The 17,691-nt window shown below is 38.4% G+C and overlaps 1 protein-coding gene across 5 annotated transcripts in view; it reads left to right on the plus strand.

Moving 5' to 3' along the window:
- SBNO1 (strawberry notch homolog 1) overlaps positions 1-17,691 on the plus strand; it is a 53,315-nt gene that overhangs the window by 28,957 nt on the left and 6,667 nt on the right. For all 5 annotated transcript variants that reach the window (XM_046639258.1, XM_046639256.1, XM_046639257.1 and 2 more), the window contains 15 exons: positions 1,394-1,591; positions 2,235-2,402; positions 2,491-2,666; positions 3,132-3,263; positions 4,819-4,954; positions 5,637-5,749; positions 5,839-5,910; positions 6,364-6,463; positions 8,701-8,775; positions 9,431-9,577; positions 9,890-9,984; positions 10,082-10,174; positions 13,969-14,106; positions 14,744-14,820; positions 16,475-16,668. In XM_046639258.1, coding sequence (XP_046495214.1) covers positions 1,394-1,591; positions 2,235-2,402; positions 2,491-2,666; positions 3,132-3,263; positions 4,819-4,954; positions 5,637-5,749; positions 5,839-5,910; positions 6,364-6,463; positions 8,701-8,775; positions 9,431-9,577; positions 9,890-9,984; positions 10,082-10,174; positions 13,969-14,106; positions 14,744-14,820; positions 16,475-16,668 — 1,914 coding nt within the window. The remainder of the gene's footprint in view (positions 1-1,393; positions 1,592-2,234; positions 2,403-2,490; positions 2,667-3,131; positions 3,264-4,818; positions 4,955-5,636; positions 5,750-5,838; positions 5,911-6,363; positions 6,464-8,700; positions 8,776-9,430; positions 9,578-9,889; positions 9,985-10,081; positions 10,175-13,968; positions 14,107-14,743; positions 14,821-16,474; positions 16,669-17,691) is intronic.

The following is a 17,691-nucleotide window of genomic DNA, read 5'->3' on the forward strand; positions in this document are numbered from 1 at the left end:
GCATAAAAAGTAATGCTGTGTGTTAGAATGAGTGACATCTTAGAATGGTCAGATGGTCACATTTCCCTTTCCTGAATTATGTTCTCACCATCTCAATATATGAACCTTTTAATGTTCTTAATTTTGATTGGTTTGTTCCAGGTATCTTCTGACTTTTCAGTAAAATAATTCAAATCAGCACCCTGTTTGACTTTTTTTTTGTAAATGGAAAGGAAGCCATAGTGGGGAGAGAAGTGAGCAGCACACATAAGAAGAATTTTTTTTTTTAAGATTTTATTTTTCCTTTTTCTCCCCAAAGCCCCCCAGTACATAGTAGTGTATGTTTTAGTTGTGGGTCCTTCTAGTTGTGGTACGTGGGATGCCGCCTCAGCATGGCCTGATGAGTGGTGCCATGTCTGCGCCCAGGATTGGAACTGGTGAAACCCTGGGTCGAGGAAGCGGAGTGCACAAACTTAACCACTTGCCACAGGGCCGGCCCCTGTTTGACTTTTAAAAATGAAGTGTTTTGTTTTTTCTTTTTTTTGAGGAAGATTAGCCCTGAGCTAACATCTGCTGCCAATCCTCCTCTTTTTGCTGAGGAAGACTGGCCCTGAGCTAATATCCGTGCCCATATTTCTTCTGTTTTATTTGTGGGATGCTTGCCACAGCATGGCTTGCCAAGCGGTGCCATTTCCGCACCTGGGATCCAGACCTGCGAACCCCGGGCTGCCGAAGCAGAACATGTGCACTTAACTGCTGCACCATTGGGCGGCCCCTAAAAATGAAGTTTCATGGATTTTTTTTTTTTAAGTATTCTGTAAACCTATAATTATTAGGCCTCTTCTCTCAACCAGATACACAATTAAATTGTGACAGTGCCAGAGGTTCTGTTTTATCTCTGTTGTCCTAATTTATTTTGAAACTTGTACACTTGAAGGCAGTCTTGAGTTTGTGCTTACATATGTCATTTCTTGTTAAAAATAATTGAACATAGGGGCGGCCCCCGTGGCCGAGTGGTTAGGTTCACACTCTCTGCTTCAGCAGCCCAGGGTTTCGCTGGTTCCAATCCTGGGCACGGACATGGCACCACTCACCAAGCCATGCTGAGGCAGCATCCCACATGCCACAACTAGAAGGACCCACAACTAAAAATATGCAACTAGGTACCAGGGGGCTTTGGGGAGAAAAAGGAAAAAATAGAATCTTTTTTAAAAAAAAAATTGAACATAGCCTGATTTCTTATCAGAGTCCAAAAGGTTACCACTTGTTTGTCAATTTATTTGTTCTTATATACCTACATAAATGCTTTTCTTCTCCAGCTCACATTTGAATTAAGTCATGAACTAAATATAACTTTCTGGATCTTTAGAACAGTGTATTTGGGCTGACTCTCTTGTTTGGGATTTGATGATAGGTGAAGAAATAACTCGAGAAGCCAAAAAAGCACGAAAATTAGGTGGCCTTACCGGTAGCAGTTCTGATGATAGTGGAAGTGAATCTGATGCCTCTGATAATGAAGAAAGTGACTACGAGAGCTCTAAAAACATGAGTTCTGGAGATGACGATGATTTCAACCCATTTAGAGATGAGTCTAGTGAGGATGATGAAGATGGTAAGTTCATCAATATGTTAAGTGTAAACTAAACGATAGTTATTTCTGTATATTTAAAATGGGATATTGCGGGCCTGCCCCAGGGCCGAGTGGTTAAGTTCATATGCTCCGCTTTGGGGACACGGGGTTTTGCTGGTTCGGATCCTGGCCATGGACATGGCACCACTTGTCATGCCATGCTGAGGCGGTGTCCCACATAGCACGACTAGAAGGACCTGCAATTAGAATATACAACTATGTACTAGGGGGCTTTGAGGAGAAGAAGAAAAAAAAAAAAAAGATTGGCACCTGAACTGACACCTACTGCCAATCTTAAAAAATAAAATGGAATGTTGTATTGAAGCCTGTTTTTCTGTGCAGTACAAATCATGACACAGATTTCTGATCTTTGCTTGATGTAGAACTCCAAGTATCGTCTTCTGAAGGTTTAGCTCACTTATGTAAGATGACCTCAATTTGGTGTGCAGTTGTTTTTAATCTCAAACCATGGAGTTGTACCTCATGGTGTATGGATGTACTCCTGGGCTACTGGAGTTGGTGGTGCTTTACAGGTTCTCAGCCAACAACGCAGCAGAATTCAAGGGTTATTTCCCTTGAAGATTCTGTACCCATATTAACAAATGAATTCACACTTATCTTTCAGATCCTTGGTTAATCAGAAAAGACCACAAGAAAAACAAAGATAAAAAAAAAAAGAAAAGTATAGATCCAGATTCTATTCAAAGTGCCTTATTAGCATCAGGTCTTGGATCAAAACGACCTAGTTTTTCATCTACACCAGTTATTTCACCTGCTCCTAACAGTGTACCAGGTATCTGTGTGGAATCTTTGTGAAACGTGCTTTTAAACAAAACAGATATTTAAACTGTACTAATTTTTAACAAATGTGCTTTATCTAGCTAACAGTAACACCAACAGTAACAGTAGCCTTATAACAAGTCAGGATGCCGTGGAAAGGGCACAGCAGATGAAGAAAGATCTTCTTGATAAACTAGAAAAATTAGCTGAAGACCTTCCTCCTAATACCCTGGATGAACTTATTGATGAACTTGGTGGCCCTGAGAATGTAGCTGAGGTAAATATGACTTGATTACGGTTGTGTCTTAGTAATTTTTTTGCCACTTTTAAACCCTGTAGTATGAGTGATGTTTTGGGTATTATCTCATAATAATTGAATTTCCTCTCTTAGATTTAGAACCCTTGTTTTTCTCTAGTTGTTGCCCTAGAGCCAGTGAATTCCTGGCCCTAGTGTTTGAGTTTTTACCCCAAGACACTGATCTCTGTTACTGCACCTGTCACGCAGCATTTGTGGTCATTGCCCCGTGTCTGCTTTCTCCCCTGGAATTTGAACTTTTCAAAACCAGGGACTATGTTGCAATGTTCTCTCTCTCACAGTGCCTGGTGCAGCACAGACTGCTATACATGTTGGCTTCATCATCCCCTTGCATCTCCCACCAAGTTTCACTAATAAAGGAGGTCCTGAACTTGAAGCACCGTAGTCAGATACCTTAGTTGTAAGTGACACTGTTTGGCTTTCCAGATGACTGGCCGCAAGGGGAGGGTTGTAAGCAATGATGATGGAAGCATATCTTATGAGTCAAGATCTGAACTTGATGTCCCTGTGGAAATACTAAATATCACGGAAAAACAAAGATTTATGGATGGCGATAAGGTATGTTTTTCTGGGATGCTTTTCAATGAAAAGAATAATGCCCATACATTTGATTAATCTTTAGAAGGTTTTTTCCTTTTAATATAAATCATGTCTGTTGAGTGGTGTTATTCTGTGTTTTTAGTAATTGCACATCAGTGAACATTGTACATGTTTTCATTATTTTCTCAGAAATTGAATGTAATAGGTGTTTATACTTTGCAGAGAATGTGGCTTTTGATAGCTTTGAAGGCTTTTGAAATTGTTAATCAGAATATTTAAAAAATACTGTGTTCTCTCTGGTTATCTTAGTGGCACCTTGTTTAATGCTGCTGCTCTCTGTTGGCAGTGTGATTTTGAGTCTAGGAATATATGTAAGCATGCCCGGATTAACTAGTACCCTTTGATTTTTCTGTTTCTTTTATTGCTCTGCCGTGTTATGTTAGGATGATTGAGTTTGAATGACTTGTCGATTGAACTTGCATGTCTGACCACTGTAGAAATCTGGGTTGCCTCCAGAGACTCTTTTTATAGGCTCCGATTGTTAAGTAAACTTCATCAATTTTAATGTTCTCAGATCAGTTCTTCCTCCATCTAGGTGGAATTGCTATAAGCATTTGCTGATGAGATTGCTAAAAAATAGGAGCACCACTTCAACTTCATTCCTTCGTCTAAAAGGGGTAGAATAAAATCTTATCTGTTTACCTACATTTTGCTTTATGGTTCACTGAATTTTCCTGCCTCTGCAACTGGAAAATAGATGATAGTTAACGCTATCAAAGTGGTCTTTTAAATACATTTAAAAACTCATGTTACATGTTTTAAAGATTGTAGAGTTAGAGGTATTATCTTGTAGGTTATTTTATGTACTTGTTTTGTGAATTTAGACTCTTGAAGACTGAGCCTTTTCTGTCTCCTTTCTTCAATACGTGGGCCTCCATTTCCTAGTTAGCGCCACATTCCAAAACAGCTGTTTCAGATTCAGTCATTGCTTCTCTGCATTTCAGCCAGCATAGAAGAAAAAAGAGGAGAATGGTGTGTCCCCAACTTTTAAGGACATTTCCGGGGCCGGCCTGGTTGCACAGTGGTTAGGTTTGCACGTTCTGTTTCGGTGGCCCGAGGTTCGCTGGTTTGGATCCCCAGTGCAGACATGGCACCGCTTGGCAAAGCATGCTGTGGTAGGCATCCCACATGTAAAGTGGAGGAAAATGGGCACAGATGCAGGCCAGTCTTCCTCAGCAAAAAGAGGAGGATCGACAGCGGATGTTAGCTCACGGCTAATCTTTCTCAAAATAAGTAAATAAATAAAATAAAAATAAGGACATTTTCTGGACGTTATTCATATCATCTACAACCTAGTGGCTGGAGGGTGCCTGCTCTTAGCTGCAAGGGAGACTAGGAAATGTCTTGATTCTGGACAGCCGTATATCTAGCTAAAATTGAGGGTTTTATAATTTAGGGAAGAAGAGGAGAGTGGTGGACCACCAGTAGTCTACTTAAGGACTTTATTTAGGGCACTTCCCAGCTTGTCTTAGTGCAAAGGTAATCTTTTTCTTTTCTGTTTTGTTTGATACAGAATATTGCTATCATCTCAGAAGCTGCCAGCTCTGGCATTTCGTTACAAGCAGATCGGAGAGCTAAAAATCAAAGGCGAAGAGTACACATGACTTTGGAATTACCCTGGAGTGCTGATAGAGCAATTCAGCAATTTGGTAAGCCTCCACTGAATTTCACGTAATAGATAAGCTAGGAATCATTGGGGAAATGTGTGCATTTTATTTATTTAATATCAGACATCTTAAAACTTGACACATATGTAGGTTTTGGAGATGTTTGTGTGTTGCATATACCTTAAAGTATAGACCGCATCACGAATTCATTTCCTCCCTGTTTTAGAGGGTGTGAAACATCTGTGGTAGGATTTCATGGGATTTCTGGCAACATATCCAGAACAGGGCTCCTCAGGCAACTTTTCATTTCTCATTGGCCTTCGTAAGAGCACATCGCTCCTCCCCTTCCTTCCATTTTCACATCCCTGTGATCTGGTCATTTAGAAAACAGCTGTTTGGGGGAAAATCCAGAAGAGCTGTGCATCAGCAACATTGAGGTTAACCAAAGTTGGGGTGGTGATAATATGTTTATCATTTAACAATTTTATAGCCATTTCCGTCCCCTTGTAAGGGGGAGTATTGTTCTAAATATGGGTCTTGTTTAATTCAGTGTTTTTGATTTTGAACCTTTTGGCAAGTTATGATAATTGTTACAATCTTTAATTTTTCGTCTTCTTTAAAGGTTTCTAGATACCAGCTTAGTGTTAAGTGCCAGGAATAGATCTCAGAATACTCTGTATCTAGTGAACACAATCAGTAACTTTCTTTTTAAATGTTGTTATAGGACGAACTCATAGATCTAACCAAGTTACTGCTCCCGAATATGTCTTTCTGATTTCCGAATTGGCAGGAGAGCAAAGATTTGCATCTATTGTTGCTAAAAGACTTGAAAGTTTGGTAAGTTTTTGAGTTGGGTAGATATGTGTAAAAGATTGTGTATGTTACCTGTCTTCTGTGTCTTGATTGGCAATTTCATGTTTTGATAGGGGGCGCTTACACATGGTGACAGAAGAGCAACAGAATCCAGAGATCTGAGCAGGTTTAACTTTGATAATAAGGTACATTTCAGCTTTCAGTATCTGAAAACTTGTGGTAGTACATGGTGTCTATAGTGAACAAAAAGGGAAAATGGTTACTGTTTGAAACTGCTTCCTCCTATGGTTTTCTGTAAAATCATGTCTTCCTGTAAGACACACGATTTCACATATCAATTAAAGGTTTGGTGATCAACTCTGCAATATAATTATCTTTTCATTCCTATTGGAAAATAGGACTATGATAAATACTTGTGGATGAATGAGTGTGAGTTCCCAGAAGTAAAGCAAGTTATTTATTGAATGTCTGCTGTGTGCAAAGATGTGAACTAGGCACTAGGCAGTGTAAAATACATATGAAGATAATTGAGTCTTGCTGTTTCTGAATCTTTGGTATGATAATAGTTCTTAGACTATTCAGTTGTTCATGTGATTAGAGAGTATCCAATGCTGAAACTGGTTAAATTTTTTTTGCAGTATGGAAGAAATGCTTTAGAAATTGTCATGAAATCCATTGTAAACCTAGATTCACCTATGGTGTCACCACCTCCAGACTATCCTGGAGAATTCTTTAAAGGTAATTTTTAAAATAATCATAATAAAGGAAAATGAGTACTGATAAGGAGATACTAAAACCTATTCTAACACTTGCTGCTGTTTTTAGTTTTCTTTTGACATAAATTTTATAAAATTTAGAAATTGAAGGTTACTTATAATAAGCAGTGGATTTATTAAATTTCAATGAAGATTTATTGCATTTCGGTAAATTCAAATGAAATGCTTTTGTTCTTGACATAATTATTGCATGCTGTTCACTAGAGGAAAGTAGTTTTATTAGCTTAATTTAAAATCGCTATGCTAAATAAGTAGCTTTTAAAATTTAATTTTAAAGTACCTAGGTAAATAATCTGTGGTAGAGGTAGTTGGTAGAGGGTGCAGATAAAACATAACTGACCGTGTATTAGCAGTTGTTAAACCTGGGTGATGGGTAGATGTGTGTGGTTCATAGAATATTATCTTTACATTTGTATGTGTTTAGAAATTTCCATCTTAAAAAAAAGTTCTAGGTAGTGCTATAGAAATTCTTAGACCTATTTTGTAAATATGTAGAATAGATTTTACCCATAAATGTAGGTAGTCTAGATGATTTTAGTAGTTCAGGAAACTATGGAAATATTTTGGAAAATAAATAAATGTAAGATATTTGAAACATCATTGTAGAGTGAGCGTTTTTCACTAGAAAGTCCTTTCCAGTTGAACCAGTGTTAACAGTCCATATTGACATACCTGACAGGGGTGCTTATAATCACTGATGGCATTTAACAAAACAAAAAAGCAGTAAAGCCTTGGCCCTATTCTTTCTCTCTCTCTCTCCTCCCCTCTTTCTCTTTTTTTTGGTTGTTGGAGTGTTAAAAACAACCCCTCAATTTATTTCTAATTTTTTTCTAGTTACATGTTACTTATTCATTATAAGTAATGAAAATAATCTAAAAGTGTATCATGGGGGCCGGCCCGGTCACGCAGTAGTTAAGTGCGCACGTTGCACTTTGGCGACCTGGGGTTCGCCAGTTCAGATCCCGGGTGCGGACATGGCACTGCTTGGCAAGCCATGATGTGGCAGGCGTCCCGCATATAAAGTGGAGGAAGATGGGCACGGATGTTAGCTTAGGGCCAGTCTTCCTCAGCAAAAAGAGGAGGATTGGCGGCAGATGTTTGCTCAGGGCTGATGTTCCTCAAAAAATTAATTAATTAATTAATTAAAAGTGTGTCATGAAGAGTCATTACTCTGCCCTTAACCCCCACCTTCCACTCTCACCCACCAAGGTGACAGATGTTGACAATCTGAAGGGGGCAGCCTTCCACATCTTCTCTCCATGTTTGTCTAAACGCATAGCTTTTGTTTTAAATGTTATTAATATTGCTTGCAACGTGCTTTTTCAGTTCATAACAGATATCCCTTATAATTCAGTAGCTATAGCACTAACGTTTTTTAACAGATGCATAATATTCTACAGCTGGCGTATACAATGGTATCTTCACTTATTTCCTTAATGATACTCAGGTGGTGTTCATGTTTTTTGCCATCACAGTGCTGAAATTATACAGGTAATTTCCCTCCATAGGATGGGTTCCTAAAAGGAGAAATTTTTGTAGTAGAGATGTTTGACTACACAGGTGTCACCTGCAGAATCTGAACAACTTTGAGCATGTAGCAGAATACTAGCTGATTAAACAAGTGTGTAAATAGGGTATAATCATGCTTCCTGTTGACCCTTTTCTCTTACGCCCTTATTCTCTAAGTCTGAGTTGGAGCCTGGACACCAGTATTTTTTAACAGCTCCATAAACTGCCCTCTTGATCATACACTTCAGAACATGTTGATGTTATACATGTTGCTTATCTTTTGCATCACCTTGTCAATACTGAAAGGTAACGTTTGGGCAGGAAGCATGATTATATCCTTACTTATAGAATTATTTAATCAGCTAGTATTCTGCTGTGTGTTCACAGTTGTGTAGATTCTGTGGGTGACAGCTACATAGCCGAAGGTCTTCACAACCAGAGATTGCTGTTTGTAAGATAAGATATTTTAATGAAATAAGAAAATGTGTGATGAGGTTTGAATGCTGTAGGATTTTGAGTGCCTAGAGACCTTTGAGGCCTGTGGGCTCCATTTAGTTCAGCTCATAGGAACCATGGAACATACATAGGCTGTGTCTTAATGCTAGAACTTGATCTAGTGTGATTAGTTAGGTGACAGCTCATTGAGTCATTTGGGCTATAAGGTTTTTTTGCAAATTTATTTTCTTACAGATGTTCGACAAGGACTGATAGGAGTTGGCCTGATAAATGTAGAAGATCGCTCGGGAATCCTTACTTTAGATAAAGGTAATAGTATTAATTTTGTATATGCAGATAACTGTTGCTGTATCATTAAAGCCTGTTTGTTGTTTATGCTTTCGTCAGCTTGAAGGGGAAGCTTCCAATCCGTAGTTCTCCATCCCTCATTACCGAGCACTCACAGAGCACTCCGGGTGGGTGGTTTTTGCTACAGTGGTTGTTCAGGAGAGATTAATCCTCTATTCTGTCCGTGTGTGTAGCAGCAGTTCTTGATGCACATTGCATATGGGATCAACTATCAAGCTCTTAAAAAATACTGAAAACAGGAGCTCAGGCATTGGTAATTTTCCAGAGCTCCAAGGAATTCTAATTGTGCAGCCAAAGTTGAGCTTCCCTGACTTATAATTTTATGGGTTAAGAGAATTTTGGCAAACAGACATTCTCATGTGCTACATTGTGCTCATACTTTAAGTAAAGTTGAAGATGCAGAAATTCAATTCAGCAAACATCTTTTGAGCATGTATTATAGTCATGCTAGTTGCTGGAGGTAGAAATGGTCAGATTATAGCTATGTTCTGGGTACAGTGCAGAAGTTGTGAGGGAAGACTTGAGAGGAGAAAATGAGATTTGAACTAGGCTTAGAAGAATGTTTTCAGTTGCCGCTTGAATGCATTGAATTTTTTGTATAATCTTGTCATTGCAGATTATAACAACATAGGAAAATTCTTGAATAGAATTTTGGGCATGGAAGTGCATCAGCAGAATGCATTATTTCAGTATTTTGCAGACACACTCACTGCAGTTGTTCAAAATGCAAAAAAAAATGGGAGATATGATATGGGAATCTTAGGTAAGTGAGGATGTTTTTTAAAGATTTTTTTTTTTTCCTTTTTCTCCCCAAAGCCCCTTGGTACATAGTTGTGTATTTTTAGTTGTGGGTCCTTCCAGTTGTGGCATGGGGGACGCTGCCTCAGCATGGCTTGATGAGCGGTGCCGTGTCCGCACCCAGATCCGAACCAGCAAAACCCTGGGCCGCCAAAGCAGAGCACACAAACTTAACCACTCAGCCTCAGGGCCGGCAGTGGGGAAGTTTTTAAAACATCATGTATATTCCTGATAAAATCCTCTTTTTACATTTATATGTTGCCTTTTCTTGTTCCAGATCTTGGATCGGGGGATGAAAAAGTAAGGAAAAGTGATGTTAAGAAGTTTCTGACTCCAGGATATTCAACCTCTGGCCATGTAGAGTTATACACGGTAAGTTGAGGAGACGTGCACATTCGGTTACACTGTCCTTCTGTGATGGGCGCTCACCGAAGGGAGATTAACTTAAATTTTAATATTTCTTTTACAGATTAGTGTAGAGAGGGGCATGTCCTGGGAGGAAGCTACCAAGATTTGGGCCGAGCTGACAGGACCAGATGATGGCTTTTACTTGTCATTGCAAGTAAGATTTGTTTCCTTTAAGTGGTAACTGTTCAGATGGATAGTGCATTTTCATTGCCAGCATTGTAGTTATCTGTTTGCTTTGTGCCGATTTTCCCATTGTTTGTAGCTTTCTCTGTTTTAATAATTTATCATTGTAGTTGTGGATTTCTCCATTTATACATTTTTATTTAATATATTTTGAGGGATGTTATTAGGTGCAACTTTTGAATTATTACGTAGTTGTAAATTGAACCCTTTTTTTTGCAATATGGTGATCGTCTTTAGTCCTAATAATACTCTATGTCTCAAAGATTCGTTTTGTGGTTATCAGTGTAACTACATTCTTTTGTTTAGTACAGTCATGCCTTGCTTAACGACAGAGATACATTTTCAGAAATGTGATCAGTGTGCAAACATCATGGAGTGCACTTACACAAACCTAGATGGTAGAGCCTACTGCACACCTAGGCTCTGTGGTTCTGACCTTATGGGACCACTGTGGTACGTGCAGTCTGTTGTTGACTAAAACATTGTGAAGCAGCACATGACTATCTGTATTCTGTGGCTAGAGCTAAGGCAGAGGCACGGGAGTAGGTGGGGGGAGAGGAGTACCTGTGTGTGTACATACATGTTCATTACATATGGACATATATATACACACACGCATGCATGCATACATTTATACATGGCACAATATCTTGAATTCATGTTTATTTGTAATGTTCAAGGCTATGGAATTTTTATCTCACCTTTTCCCTGATATTTATCTGTTATCTTTCTTCCACACCAATAATTCTTATTCTCCAGGGCACACAGGATGATAAAATATTATCAATGCTACATCTAATATTCCTGCAAATAGTTTTTTTAAAAAATAACCTTTTTTGGCATATACTTCCCCCATTCTCTCATTTTAAAAAATAGTTGTACTATTTTTGTCTTGTCAGCATGTGGCAATTATGTAGTATACTCTTCTTTTTAACCCTTCTTTAATATTTGTATTTAATGCTCACCACTCACTTGTCCGTAAGTTAATCTTTCTAGTCGTTTTGTTTGGCTGAAGCCTGTTCTGTAGCAGATTCCTCAAGAAGGGCTGATGAGAACAGAACTCCCTGAGTATTTGCATGCCGCTAAGTTTGTCCGGGCCTTTGTGCTTGAAAGACGGTTTTACGGACAGGAAATCTTTAGTCTTCCATTGAGTGTCTTCAATACGCTGCTACTCACTCTTTGGAGATGAATAGTCGCTGTCAAAGTTTGACGCTGCTCTGTTTTCTTTCCCTTTTTAATTTAATTGTTCTTTTTTGTCTACATGCCCAAAGGAGTCTCTCTGTAAAGTTCGGTAATTTTATTAGAATGAATCCTGGTATTAGTGATTCAGCACTTTTATTGAAATATTATTTATATATCATAGAATTCACCCACTTAAGTGTATAATTCAGTAATTTTTGGTATATTACATTGTTTTAAAATTGTGGGAAAAATCTATAACAAAATGTCATTTTAACCATGTTTAAATATATAATTCAGTAATATTAATTATATTCACAGTTTTTTTCAGCCGTCACTATTATCTGTTTCCAAAACTTTTTCATTATCCCAAACAGAAACCATAACAATTGTTGAACACTAGCTCCTCATTCCTCCTCCCCCAGCCCCTGGGAACCTCTTGTCTACTTTCTGTCTCTATGAATTTGCATATCTAGGTACCCCATATAAGTGGAATCATACACTTTTGTGCCTGGCTTCTTTCACTTAGTATAATGTTTTCAAGGTTCATCCATGTCGTAGCATGTGTCAGAACTTCATTCCTTTTGTACTGAGTAATATTCCATTATATGTATATGCCACATTTTGCTTTTTATTTGCAAATATTTATGGAGTGGCCAACTGTAAATGAACACCTAGGTCAAGACGTAACTGCATGGAGACCATATGTGATGGTGCCACAGGCAGGGCGAGACCACAAATAAGCTGTCCAGAGCAAGGAGCCCCTAAACCTTTCCCTGGAGGGCCAGACGGTAACTATTGCAGGTTCTGCAGGCCGTACATGGTCTCTGCTGACCAGTCTTTTTGAGTTTGTTTTTTTCCTTTCTCTCTCCCTACCTTCTTTCCTTCCTTAATCTGTTCTTAAGCTTAGGAGCTTCAGGCCAGATTTGGTCCACAGGCCTAGTTTACTGGTTCCTAATCCAGTTTTTCCAGTGGTAACATTTTACAAAACTATAGTGTAATATCACAACCAGGATATTGGTAGAATTCACCAGATTTTATTCAGATTTCTCTCTTAGATGGGGTTTTGATTGGTCTACATAGGGTATTGGTGGTTGTTTTTCATTTGAAGTTGTTGCCAGAGTTTAAACCTTGGTAGATTTTGATGGAAATGCCGATCCCCAGCATCCCTTGAGTGACAAGATGTGGTAACATTGGTGCTTTGTTACTTCCTGCATGGTGCAGGCAGCTGGATGTGAGGAGTGGTGGCCCTGGAAGAGGCATCGTTCTGGGAAGGTGCAGCCGCTTGTCTTTCAACTTGCACAGCAACAAGCACACATGCTTCACAGTGTGTTAAATGTGTGTTAACGTGAGGAAAACCGTGTCAGGATCACTTTTCTTTCCACTATAGTGTGATGATTTATAGTTACAATGAATTAACCTGGCACTGTCAAGATAGATCACACTGTTATGTGCTTTAACACTCTCCTCTGAGTGTGAGACGTTTGAGTGTCTCGCATCAAATGATAAACAATTTAAAAAGTAATTTTCACCGTAACTATTATTTTGTAGATTTTGCAGTAATTATGTAAACAGTGTTCAAAGAATTTCAACAAGTAAAAGACAAAGGACATTTAATATACTTGAAGAGAAAAGTAAAACATTGTCTTTTTCTTTTATCAGTGTCTTAATATAAAAAGTAGCTCAACAAATGATTTATATTGTGGGAGAGCTGGGGAAGTGTCTTTACTTTGAAACTTGTTTTTCCAAAGATTGTTGCTTAGAAATTTTTCACCTTTCTTTACAGGAGATATTAATTTTCCAAACTTATTTTTCCTTGAGTTAAATGGGGCCTTTTATAATTTCTTCTCAGGATTTCTTTCATAAGTCCAACTTAAAATAAGTTTTAAAAAGATATTTAAGTTCCATCGTTTGTTTAATGCATCCTTTTCTTCCACTTCTTCATACGCATGTCTTATTTGTTCCACGTTTTGGCTTTCTCCTGCTGTGGCTTTACCGTTTACAGATCCCTTTGTCCTGTAATAGCCATTTCACCCTCACTGCAACCACATGGTGGGCAGCACTCATGGATTAGATGAATTCAGAAGACTGTGGGTGATTAAAATCTTTATCTTGGAGGTTATATTTCTTCCTAACTTGAAGGAGAGTAATTTTTTTTATTATGAAAAACTTTAAACATACAGTAGAGATAAAAGGATTTTCCTGTGAAGACCCTTCGTGCCCACTGCCTAGATTCCTGCCTCACGGATCTCTGAGGCTGCTGGGGCTGAGTGTCCAGGTGCATGGACTGGAAGAGGTGAAACGATTTCCACCGGGCATTGGTGCTTTTGAGCTGATTTCAAACAGTTTTCTGCCCGTGCCTTCAGCCTACCTCAGAATTAAGGTCTAGGAGCTTTCATTTTGGTGCGACTGTTAAATTTGGTTACACATGCAGTTGTCATCCTTTCTTGCAGTTGCATATTCATGTACTTATTTAGCATTACCGTCTCTCAAAGGATTATATTTGCGGATGTGATGGTACAAAAAACAAGCATGTTTTAATGTGTGTGGTATTGAATCTGTATGTTTCTCATTTTTTTTTAACAGATAAGAAACAACAAGAAAACTGCTATCTTAGTTAAAGAAGTGAACCCTAAAAAGAAGCTTTTCTTAGTTTATAGACCAAATACTGGGAAACAGCTCAAATTAGAAATTTATGCTGATCTAAAAAAGAAATATAAGAAGGTATTTGTTCATTTGTGCATTATGCTATATAGAATACTTGTAATAACATATTGAAACTATGTTTAGGAGAGCTTTGTGTCTATTTATAAAATTATTTTGTCAATTTTTTTCTATTTGATTACTGGGAAATTGTTTTCAGAAAAAACTTTATCTGACTTTGTTACATTAATATTGTAGTCTTAATGCTTAAACCATTAAGAAACTTGCAAGATGATTATTTGAAAGAGCTTGTATTGTCAGAAAAGGAAGTTTCTAGTGCTAACTACAAAAAATAGAATTTTTTAAATAAAGAGAAGATGTGCAAGACTGTCTTTTGCAGTGATTTCTAGAAAAACAATAAATGGCTTTTTCCTAACATTGTTATTAGTTATTATTTTATCATTAGTATTACCCTATATTACTATTCTTCCTAGCCATTTTCACTTGAAAATGATTATCAGTAAGCTAGCTATTTGACAAATGTATTACATAGGAGGGACTTAATGGCACAAGTTTATGAATGGCCTTCAAATGCAACCAGTGGCAAGGGCCAGGTTTTCTGTATAGAAATGATTTTGTTAGCTTTAGAGAGCAGATGAGGCAGCCAATTTGTTTAAAACAATACTGTTTCAATGGAATTTTTGTCTTATTTTCACAGGTAGTATCTGATGATGCCCTGGTCCATTGGTTAGATCAGTATAATTCATCTGCAGATACTTGTACTCATGCTTATTGGTTAGTATTTTCATGTTTCTCATCATATATTGCAAAGCGTGATCAAGATTTAATATAGGGGCCGGCCCAGTGGCGCAGCGGTTAAGTTCGCACATTCCACTTCGTCAGCTCAGGGTTCACCAGTTCAGATCCCGGGTGCGGACGTGGCACTGCTTGGCCTGCCGTGCTGTGGTAGGCGTCCCACGTGTAGAGTAGAGGAAGACGGGCACGGATGTTGGCTCAGGGCCGGGCTTCCTCGGCAAGGAAAGGAGGACTGGCAGTGGTTAGCTCAGGGCTGGTCTTCCTCAAAAAAAAGATTTAATTTAAACATGGCTTCACTCTTTAGCTGTCTGAACCTATAAGTACATGAACAGATTATTGTCAGGTGGTGTTCTTTCAGTCAGAAGTACTTGTTCGATGGGCATGGACCGCATGCTGTTTAGATGTCCCCTCTGCTCTTCACTGATGCTGTTACTTCCAACCAATTGGTGTCTGGCAGCATGGACTTAACTGTTATTCTTAGTGTTAAGACTTACTTTTTCTCTCTTCTTCTCTGCTCCTTCCCTTCCTTTATTTTTTCCTTCTCTTTTTTTCTCAAAACTTTACTGGTGTCCCAAGTCAGTTTTATTTTTAAGGCTAGGGATCTTCTGGGAAACCACAGAGATGCCTCAGGTAGCTGATAGCGCCAGAAAACTTATGTTGTTGAGCCCTCAAGCTGATCCTGCCGTGCCGCTAGGCCAGCCGGAGGTGTGTTCTTTCAAGTCGTTGTGTAATACCCCTTACAGTGTTCATCTGAGGACCTTGTATCGGGTATTTTCATACCCTACAAATCTGAATTCTCTTCAGTGTTTTCTTACCCATTAAATAGTTAGTGTCATATATGACCCACTTTATGAAAAGGGATATAGAGTATCGATGAATTTTAGGTAGTTTTTTAGACATATGTAGGTAAATACATTTGCTTTGATGTGAGCAATGATTGCTGTTTGCATTTTGAAGTAAATTAGTCCTGTTGGAAATTAACTTAGGAAGAGCCTTTAAGATAAAATATTTTAAAAGTTACTCTACAAAAGTCCTCTAAAACATTTGCTTTGAGTTTTAGCAAGAAAAGTGCCCTACTGCTGTGCATTAAATTCATCTTGAATTAATACTGGAAAGACCTTTTTATTGTGAATTGTGAAAATAATTTTTAGCATAAAATTTTAGTATGTCTTCCTTTTTCACAGTTTTAAAAAAAATTACATATGGTTTCATTTTTTGTTTGTTTCTTGAGTCCTTTCCCACCTATCAGATTTTATTTGTTTATTTATTTATTTATTGGTAGTTTAATACTATAGAAATAACTGGCAGGATTATTTCATAAGCTAGCGTTAATACAGCAAACTAATGGATGTTAAAATGGCAAATGCTTAAATGGATCAAAACCAGTAAATCAGCCCTTTTACAGGGGCTCAGGCCCCAGAAATAACTAATTTTAAAAATCAGTAGTGATACCTTAAATAGCAAAGGGTAATCCAATATGTCAAAAGATTGTAATCTAAGAAACTGTCAGTAAAGGGAATGGTGCTAGGACATTATCCATTTGGAATTTGGGTAGACCTTGCAAGCCGTGTGTGTGTGTACATGTATATGTATATTTATAAATATATATCCCCCCTCCTCCCATCTATCCTAGGCGTGGCAATTGCAAAAAAGCAAGTTTGGGATTGGTTTGTGAAATAGGTCTTCGTTGCCGCACATATTATGTATTATGTGGCTCAGTACTGAGTGTCTGGACAAAAGTTGAGGGTGTTTTAGCATCTGTCAGTGGCACAAACGTGAAAATGCAGATAGTTCGGCTAAGAACGGAGGATGGACAGCGGATTGTAGGTGAGTCTAATTTTTTTTGGTTTGAGCTGTGGGAAAAAAATCAGATTCTGTTTCTTTCTTATTTTGCTTCTAACATCTTAGAATCTCTTCATCTATTCCAGTAGTGGGGTAGAGCTTGCTTTTGTATCTTCTTAAACGGTTGAACATAAGGTAAGCCTTTGAAAGGACATTGTTGATTCTGGCTCAAATTCTGATGTGGTCGTTTTATTTTATGCTGCTCTCTTCTGCTTCTTGCTCCCCTTCCTCACTGTTAACCATCTTCGTAGGCTCCCTGATGTGAAGACCAAGCTCTGCCTCTTACCCAGGATTCTCTAGCTGGTAGAATATAAAAGTCTACATTTTATGTTCATTTAGCCAGATTGAGACTATGGAACTCAAAGCCACTGTGCACAGAGGATGGACTGGAGTCCTGCAGGGAGTAAGGGCAAACCAGGCTAGCTGTTCCCACCATTCACCCAATTACAGGCTTCACAGCAATCCATCCAGTTATTGTACTTTCTCTATTGCTTTACCTTTATTTCATTTGCAGCAGCCTTCCTCTGTATAATAGATTGCAGGTTGGCAGCCTGTAGGCCAAAGTCAGTCCGTGAACATCTTTTTGACCCTTGAGTATTTTTGGTTATTGCAAGTTTTCATTTGAATTAGTTGCCAACATAAAATCATATCAAAAGTCTGGATTTGCATCATCTTTTAAAAAAACACAATAGCTTCTCTGAAACTTTGAGCCCCTAGTCCCACACAGGAGGAGTTAAAGTGCCCTTACCCAGGGTTTATACTCTTCCGGTTTCCTAGCATCCACACTGTGGCCACTTAGAAGTTACCTGCTTTAGTAAGCATTTGAATTTGCAGCCACTGTTCTGTCGTCGTCTTGGTACAGTAGTCATGCCAGTGAAGGTGGTGTTCGGATACATTTGTGGAGCTGCAAAGATAGTAGATAGAAAGGTACCATACTTGACCTTCTGTTCCTCTACCAAGGAGATGGTGTTACACTAGACATATGCTCAGGTATTTGGGGGTAATGCT

This window comes from Equus quagga, chromosome 15 (genome assembly GCF_021613505.1).
Source record: "Equus quagga isolate Etosha38 chromosome 15, UCLA_HA_Equagga_1.0, whole genome shotgun sequence".
Classification (NCBI taxonomy): Eukaryota; Metazoa; Chordata; class Mammalia; order Perissodactyla; family Equidae; genus Equus; species Equus quagga.